Here is a 9,724-nt window from a genome sequence, read left to right on the forward strand (position 1 = left end):
TGTATTAGCAATTCATTTTAGAGGTAGTCACTGAAAGAATTTATGTGACCAAAGTCTGAATGTTTAGTGAGTTCACATGCTGATATCAGAGACTTTTCTCTTTCTCTTTGTTCACTCTGTCTTTGTCTGGGATTCTTTGAGGGTCCACTATAAGCTCGGCTTTCACAAGACTCAACTCTGAACAAACATTTGGCCCATGGCAAAAATAAAAACAGAAATGCTGCTTTACTGTGTTGTTGGCAATATACCTGGTTTCAACAGTAGAACACAGACAAAATCAATGACCAGTGTAATCAGGTCTGCATGTGTTTATTGCACCGCCTCCACATCTGATCGTGTAACCTGACCAAACTATAACACTTCACGCCCCGGTGGCTGCTTTTCTTTCTTTCCTTCTCTTTTTTTTTTCTTTCTTACATTCAAAGTACAGGGACAGCGTGAGTGAGCACAGAGTGCCAGCAGCCAGCTGCCAGCAGCCCAGGACCGGTTGAAACCTGTATGGGTTGCAAGTGAGGAGACGCTTCCTCCACCTAGTGCATCATAAGAGCTGCAAGTGATGCATGAGTTCAGCACGCAGGGTCCTATTGACTGTGGAGTTTGTCAATACCACAAATACATGTAGATTGAATGATATGTCGATAGATAGTTTCACAAAGTACAAATAATGTTGCCACATGAGAGTTTATGTTAATGACAGTTAAGTTTAAACCTAACAAGCATATTGTAGCGTGTCAGACAAGTGTGTGTCTTGTGGAACAAAACGAACACGTGAGAGGTTTTAATTAGTCAGCAAAGTTATTTCAGCCAACAACAAGACGCATTTTGTGATGTCTGAGTGGAACAAAGAGGGGGAAGCTGCTGCTGCGTTCAAGTGGCGTTGGAAAGATGTCAGACAAGAGGGCTCCGTTTTCAGTTGGTATCCCTGTAATAGCTGATTTTATACATACTCAGTTCCAGTCTGTAATACATCTAACTTGTTCTTCCATTTGGTGAATACTCACATCATTTATTATGGGTAACACTTGGTTGGCTACAGTCTCTTGGACTGTAAATAGGCCTTTTTCCCAGCAGACGCCTTCACAACGTAAGACTGTATCTTAAATTGTCACCACGATACACGATTTCTCGGCTGCAGTTCACTTGAAGGTAAACGTGAACTTCCACTTCTCCTGAAGCTGTGTGTGTGTCACTCGCCCGTGTCGCTCTTTCCCCACAGACAGTGAACGCATCATCAGATAAACCGGCAGGCGGTGTCTTCGGGAACTCGCCGTAATGTCATCCTCCAATGAGAAGCGCCCCTTGCACCCACAGCAGCGGTCCGTGCGGCTCCATATTGGATGTACCTCTTCTCACAAATTCGCCCTGACTGGACGTCTGCCTGCGCACATCGTCCAACCTACGGCCCCGCTCCGCTCCTCGGGCTAAGGAATGAGGGATGTGACCGACGAACGGCGCTGTCACGGACACATGTTCTCCGGAGCTTTGCTTTACAGAGCGGCGTCACTTCGTAGCGGGGCTGGGACGTTGGGTTAGAGGCGCACCTGAAGAGCGGAGCGAGAAGTGAAGTGACATGCGGGCTGGGGAAGGAATAATTGGATTGAGATAACCCAACGGAGGCAGTGAGTATATTTATCTTTCTGTGTTTTCAGAAGATGCGTCCAAAAGGACACCAAAGAGCAACAACTTGACCGATGTGCGCTTATTGTCGCGCGGCCGATGAGGTAACGTTTCCAGCAACTGGTCACCTGGTGTGAATGTTTAACGCCGGGACACATGATGATTCTCAATTTCACATGTTTCAACAGGTCACCTGACCCGCTACACCAACAGATAACTTACTGCGCAAGAAGCGCTCGGCGGTGGGATGAGTCGAGCGTCTCATCCTCCAGCTATAGGAATGTCTTCCCCGTACTCGTGACAGGAATAGTCCGCCTATATACAGACACGCATGCAGCTTGTTTTCCACATGGCGAGTGTGAGATCTGTTTCCTCATTGTCTGCGGCACGCGACTGATCAGACCTGCGTGCTTTCTAAAGAGTTCCCACAACACTGCCCGTTAGCCATCTTTAGAACTATATGTCATCTTAACTTACTTAATCCTAACGTGCAAGTACAGTGGCTTGCTTTCATCACGTGGTTAACTTCTTTAATCCACTGTCAGAGGAGAAGGGACTGCTCATGACACTGGCCCTGCTGCCAGGGCCCTCCTCTGTGGCACTGGGCCCCTCCCTGTCCATGGGGCGCCCCCCATGCGCAATGCCTTTTAATGCCTCCTTGTGGGCCAGAGGTGTTTTCTGGAGGAATTTCTTTCGAAATTGGCCTAAACGTCCATTTGGAGTCAAGGATTGAAGGGGCAGTGAGCGGTTTTAATTCAATACACTTCTTTTTATAAAAATCTGCGAATATTTCCTCACGTTCCGCTAGCTGAAAACATAAAAAATGGTGTTGATCGCACCACGCAACACTGTGTGTGCAGTTCGTAAACATCACTCCTCGACACCTTTCCGACACACGCTGGCGACAGAAGCTTCAACTCAGGGGTTTTGGCCTCGTGGTTAGTACATCCGTCTCCCATCCCCTGGGCTGCAGGTTCAAGCCCCGATCAGTGCAGTCAAAAAATCAACAACAAACGTTCTCCAAAATCACTTACTGCCCCTTTAACTGATTAGAATTTTTGCAACAAGAGGTCAAAGGTCTCACAAAACTTCCTACCCAAGTTGACATTTGTTAAAAATTTTTAATAATTTGTATCCAAAAGGTCAAAGGTCAACTTCAGAACTTCAGTGTGACATCATAAAGCTAAAAAAAAAAATCACTTTTCTGGTCTTTATTTAGGAGATGATAGCTTAATTTATTGCAACGTCACTGATGCAGCCAAACCAGTAATTCAATTTCCTTTTATTCATAATTTTTTTCCATAGCCTATTTGCCTGTGTTTCTTCCGGCATGTATGGAGAGACTGGTGGAGGGTATAGGGTTTGTTATAAAACATTTTGATCTGCTGCACTCTCCAAATAGATCCTCAAACATCATGCTTTCTCTGGATAAAGACTAAACGTGGATAGAACATTAAATTATGATAAAAAATATTACCTTCCCTCTTAGTTTGAGTTGATATCCCTGACAGCAATTGTACAAATCCTGAAAGGACCAATAAACTCAAAATTTCAACAAGCCCAGCAATACAAACCCATGACCTGAGGAGGAGCAATATTAACCACTCCAGACTAATCAAATTTGGCCGAATGTATGGACCCTGTTCATGGCAGACAGTCTGTCTTGTCACGGAAGGAAAGGAACAGGTTGTTATTAATAACATTTGCAATGACTGAGTTCTACTCAGTCGTCCCAGTGAGCTTTGACATCAGGACGGTGAGACCAGCCTGCACAACGCCAGCAACTAAATGGAATTCAGCCATCCCTAGGTTTATTATTTACACTGTGGCAGTCAGATGTTTTCTATGGTAAAGGTTTGTCGTTGAATATTAAAGAAAATGGAAATATAATGCCAGCTATACAATAACACACAGAGTGCTATACACCAATATACTACACAGTAATATACAGATGTCTCACCATACAGCTATATATAGATGTTACTATACAGTAATGTACTATAAAGTAATATATAGATGTTTAACTATACAGCAACATATATATTGTTACTATACAGTAAAATATACATGTTACTATACAGTAACATATAGATGTGTTACTATGTAGTAATATATAGATGTCTTACCGTACAGTTATATACAGATGTGTTACTATACAGTAATACATAGATGTCTTACCATACATTAATATACAGATGTGTTACTATACAGTAATATATAGATATCTTACCATACAGTTATATATATATATATATATATATATATATATATATATATATATATATATATATATATATATATATATATATATATATATATATTACTATACAGTAATGTACTATACAGTAAAATATAGATGTGTTACGATGCAGTAATATAAAGACGGGTTACTATACAGTAATATATAGATGTCTTACTTTGCAGTAATAAATAGATGTCTTACTATACAGTAATGTACTATACAGTAAAATATAGATGGGTAACTATGCAGTAATTTATAGATGTATTACTATGAGGTAATATATTTTTGTTACACAAAGTGTAAAGAAAAACAGTTTTCAACCCCAAACTAAATTAAACATGTTTTCCAAACATGTTTAATTCAAAACAGTTGGTGGACGTATGCTCACCTCAAAGGCCACTCCCTGCTCCAGTAACAACAGATTGTACTGTAGTCAGTCTTAATTTAGCACAGTCTTTGCTCGGCGCTCATAAAAAATGAAAGCATTTCTGAATGAAACGAGACTGAGAGGTGAGAGGAAGTGAGAGTTGACTTGAGCGTAACAGGATGGTGCACACTCAGCAGTGACTTCCCAAGTTATACATTCCCACCTTGTAGTGCTTTGGTGTTAAAAGTGTTGCTCCAACAGCTTTAGCAGGGAGAGCAACGTGGATCTCCAAATTTTAGTAACCTGTTATACAATACAATACAGTTGTTATTGATAGTTGTTAGTTCCAAACTTCTTTTTTGTTTCCTGAGAGTAATTTACAGCAAAAGGGAGGAATTTCACAACAATATGCAGTGATATAAAACTGGAATAAAAAATGTTTGGAAATATTTGGTTACAAAATGCCTCAACGATTAATTGATTCACCATTTTGCGAGTTAATATATCGTACATTTAATTGCAGAATACTCTTGAGTACATTAACTGACTCTCCATGTGTTGCAGTGATGTTCACTCTCACTGAGGTTGCATCCTTGAATGACATTCAGCCGACGTACCGCATCCTAAAGCCATGGTGGGATGTCTTCATGGACTACCTGGGGCTGGTCATGCTCATGCTGGCCATATTTGCCATGACCATGCAGATCACCAAGGACCAGGTGGCGTGCCTTCCTTGTTTGGAGGATCCAGACGAGGCGTCAGGACCTCAACCCAACTCGTTCACCCAGCAGCCCGCACAAGCAGCAGCCTCAACCGCAGCCACCGGGGCCCATGGGGTAACCTCTATCCCGTATGTTACCAAGGATTTACCAGACGAAGCTGTCCACGAGATCCACGTTACGCACCAACAAACTGCGATGGTGAAAGAGAAATATGTCAATCAACCTCCGCCAACGGGAATCAAAACCAACCTAGACTATCAACAATATATCTTTGTCAACCAAATATGTTACCATGTTGCCTTGCCCTGGTACTCCAAGTACTTTCCATACCTCACTCTCATCCACACACTTGTTCTCATGGTCAGTAGCAACTTCTGGTTCAAATACCCCAAAACCAGCTCAAAGATTGAACATTTTGTTTCCATCCTGGGCAGATGTTTTGAGTCTCCCTGGACGACCAAGGCGTTGTCTGAAACAGCTTGTGAGGACTCTGAGGAGAACAAACAGAGGTTGACCGGCACCTCCTCTGTACCCAAACAGGTATCTTCTGAGGGGAAGGATGAAAGCACGAGTGTCACCTCATCCACTCCCATGCTTGGGGTGAAGTTTTCTGCAGATAAGCCCATTGCGGAGGTCCCCAGCAGTATGACAATCCTGGACAAAAAAGACGGGGAGCAGGCAAAGGCCTTATTTGAGAAAGTGAGGAAATTCAGAGCTCATGTAGAGGACAGTGATTTCATCTACAAGCTTTATGTAGCACAGACTATTGTCAAAACTGTCAAGTTTATTTTGATTTTGTCCTACACTTCGACCTTTATGGCAAAGATTAATTTTAAGCACAAGTGTGAGCCTGATATTAAACAGCTAACAGGATACAAAATGTTCTTCTGTACACACAATATGGCTTTCATGCTAAACAAGCTGCTTATTAGCTACATGGCTTTGATTTTGATCTATGGGATGGCGTGCCTGTACTCTCTCTTCTGGGTGTTTCGACGACCGCTGAAAGAGTACTCGTTCGAGAAGGTCAGGGAGGAGAGCAGCTTTAGTGACATTCCTGATGTCAAAAATGACTTTGCATTCCTCTTACACATGGTTGACCAGTATGACCAACTCTACTCCAAGCGCTTCGGTGTCTTCTTGTCTGAGGTTAGTGAAAACAAGCTAAGGGAGATCAGCCTGAATCACGAGTGGACCTTTGAAAAACTAAGGCAGCTAGTGACCCGTAATGCGCAGGACCAGCAGGAGCTGCATCTTTTTATGCTTTCTGGACTCCCCAATGCAGTGTTTGACCTCACGGACTTGGAAGTGCTTAAACTGGAGCTGATTCCTGAGGTGAGGTTTTCCGCAAAGGTCTCCCAAATGACCAGCCTGCAGGAGCTGCATCTCTGCCACTGTCCTGCTAAAGTAGAGCAGACAGGTTTTGCTTTCCTCCGCGACCATCTGCGCTGCCTTCATGTCAAGTTTACTGATGTTGCTGAGATCCCAGCTTGGGTGTATCTACTGAGGAGTTTGAGGGAGCTTAACCTGATTGGCAATTTGAGCTCAGAAAATAACAAAATGATCGGTCTTGAGTCCATGCGAGATTTGAGGCATTTAAAGACATTATGTCTGAAGAGCAACCTCTCTAAAATGCCCACAAACATCACAGAGCTTTCACCACACTTGATTAAATTGGTAGTGCACAATGATGGTACAAAACTTATGGTAATGAATAGTCTGAAGAAGATGACGAGTCTAATTGAACTGGAGCTGCACAGCTGCGAACTGGAGAGGATTCCCCATGCTATGTTCAGCTTGACCAACTTACAGGAGCTTGACTTGAAATCCAACAACATCCGAACCATAGAGGAGATCATCAGCTTCCTGCACATCAAGAGGCTGACGTGCCTTAAACTGTGGCACAACAAAATAATCACCATCCCATCCTCTATCGGGCAGGTCAAGTCTCTGGAGTCCCTCCACCTCTCGCACAATAAGCTGGAGTCCCTGCCTCCAGCCTTGTTCACCCTACCTAAACTGCGACACTTGGATGTTGGCCACAACTCCATCACGGTGCTCCCTCCAGATGTTGGTCTCCTCCACAACCTCCAGCACCTCGCCATCAACTCCAACAAGCTGGAGGTGCTGCCCAAGCCTCTGTTCAGATGCACCAAGCTGAAGGTGCTGTGTCTGGGGCAAAACGCGCTCACCGTGCTGCCAGAGACTGTGGGTCAGCTTGTCCAGCTCACTCAGCTGGAGCTCAGAGGAAACTGTCTGGACAGACTGCCTGCCCTGCTCGGAAACTGCCGCCTGCTGCGGAAAAGTGGCCTGGTTGTGGAGGATCACCTCTTTGACACGCTGCCTGTGGAAGTTAAGGAGAATATCAGCCGAGAGACCAACGTGTCCTTTACAAGTGGCTTATAGCACAAACACCACAAAGCACACAGGCCTGCAGCTCTACAGAATTGTAACATGCCTGTGTAACGGATGGGAAATACTTTTTATTATTGTGGTAACAAAATTGAATTGATGATTTTCTTTTACTGTTTTAATTAGTTGTACATGCTTATTTATTTAAGCGATACAGATTACCTTTTTTGTTGCTGAGTACGTATCTAATTCAGCCATTTGTTTTTGCATTTAGCTTTCCCATAGCTTTAATAAAAGATTTGGAATATAACTTCTCTATAGACCAAAACTTTTTGCTCTAGTGACACAGTATGTAGATTTATCATTGTTTTAGGCACTCAGGTATAATTGTCACCATGGGGAACAATCTTTTGCCTTAACTGCTGCTATTTTTTAAGGTGAAGGCCAAATAGAAATATTGAATTTTTCTTGTCAGTTTTTTTAAAATACACATTATCCACAGAGCAATTTCTTTTATGTTGTGGAGGAGACACAATGCAGTGCTCCTTTCTTGATATTGTTTTAACTTTTGTTGAAATTATATAATCTTTATATTCCTCGATGTCTTATAGCGAATAGAATGAGCTTGAAGTTGTAAATCTCAGTTGGAGATTGAGTACCAGAAATGAACCTTTACCTTACTGTTGTAGAGATTGTATAAGGCTGACAGCAACTCATTTGCACAATGAAAACATAATGATTTAAAGATCAGTGAATTCCCTTTGTGATGACATGTTCGAGGACCAATGTGAGCTGATAAAAGGGAAACCTGGTGACCACCTTTTCAAATCATGCTTTAAAATTTGAAATGTGTGACAAAAATGCTCACCATGTCAGAATCATGTAATGACAATAAACATGTCTGCCTTTCTTCTTCTCAATGTATTTCTGTTTTGGCCTATTTATGTGTTCCTCTGTCCTGCTGATCCTATGCTCAAAGTTCACACTTTTATGGCACAATAAAACAAGATTTTAGTTGAATGTTTAATCATTATTCATCATGCTCACTCCACTGAACGCTACTGCAGTCGGAACGCTGAAAATGAAATGTCTTTGGAGTTGTGAACACTATCCTTAATATTATAATTAATAATTTAGAGTGAATCGGATTCATAAGGCTTAACTTTCAGCAAACATTCATGTCATTGTCATAGCAGGAAATACTCAGGTGCAGGTCATAACATGAACATTGACTCAGTCAGCAATTATTGCAATGCAGCAATTGACTGTGTCTGTAGTTATACTTGTATTTGATAGAGATACTCTTTAAGGCGTTTCACTCCAAATTCCCTCTGGAAAAAACAACATTTGTCCAGCGGTTCTTGTTTCTTGGCTCTTTTGTCAGTATCTTCAATAGACAGTGGATCAGGTTACTGTGACCTCAGCTGTTCTCAGTGAAAAGTATCCCAATGCCAACCTGCTCTTTCTGCAATGTAACATTTTAAACTTAAACTAGTCCACATGTTTCCAGTTTGCTGATAATAAAGATGCTTTTTTTGATCTTGACACCACAAATGTTTTTCTTCTGGTTTGTGAGGCCTAACCCATATTTATCCATAATTTTTTGCACTTTATTTCTTATATCGATAAGATGAAGATCAACTTCTTGAGTTCATCCATCCATATGATCCTACAGATTCAGCCATGTTTATGATTTCTATAAGACCAGCCAGTGCTTCAATACATGAGTTGGACTTAACAGGGAACTCATGATAATCCTGTCCAAAACCGGTGGCACTGTTTGTGTGAACGAGTCCTGTATTGACCAGGTCATAGAGGTCATGCATAGTATCCATATGTGAAGCCATTTGTTCTACCAACTCACTCTAACTGGTGGACTTGCAGAAATACTCTTTCAGAGAATTTACATCACGATGTTGTTGTCCTTGAGATACTGTAACCTATTCTGGCTCTAAAGGCGTCAGCACACACTGTGGCTTATTCTGTCTGCCTTTCAGCAGGTGCTCTTTTCTTCTGAACCTGCAACTGCCTCCAATTTTTAACATAGAGCTGTTTTTTTTGTTATAATTTGTAGTTATTGTAACCTGTAGCATGTATAATACTTTATCCATAACATCTGCAGTGGTTTTCAAAACTGGGTCAGTGTCAGCTTAGCCAGGAATGATTCGGTTACCCATGACCACATCAATCCACTGGGGAGCACAGGGTAAAAAAACAACAACCCCAGTAACAGCTATCAAAGATAATTTAGTGAAGCAAAAACATAATTAGGAATATTCACTGATAACTTTGACACAAGTTGACAAAATAGACAATAATATAGGAGTCACTTTAAATCCCCTGTTCTTTAGTGGAGCATATTTCTAATGTGTCAATAAAATGAGCACAAAGCAACAGACTGACAATCAATGAAGAGCCCTAAGG

The 9,724-nt window shown here is 41.8% G+C and overlaps 1 protein-coding gene across 1 annotated transcript; it reads left to right on the forward strand.

Annotated features, from left to right (window-relative positions):
* Window positions 1-1,274: 1,274 nt before the first annotated feature.
* Window positions 1,275-8,320, forward strand: lrrc8da (leucine rich repeat containing 8 VRAC subunit Da). The gene is made up of 2 exons (XM_035633160.2): window positions 1,275-1,619; window positions 4,791-8,320. Coding segments are annotated over exons 1-2 (2,565 nt in total). The 5' UTR covers window positions 1,275-1,618; the 3' UTR covers window positions 7,355-8,320.
* Window positions 8,321-9,724: the final 1,404 nt, after the last annotated feature.

This window comes from Scophthalmus maximus, chromosome 5 (genome assembly GCF_022379125.1).
Source record: "Scophthalmus maximus strain ysfricsl-2021 chromosome 5, ASM2237912v1, whole genome shotgun sequence".
NCBI classification, from domain to species: Eukaryota; Metazoa; Chordata; class Actinopteri; order Pleuronectiformes; family Scophthalmidae; genus Scophthalmus; species Scophthalmus maximus.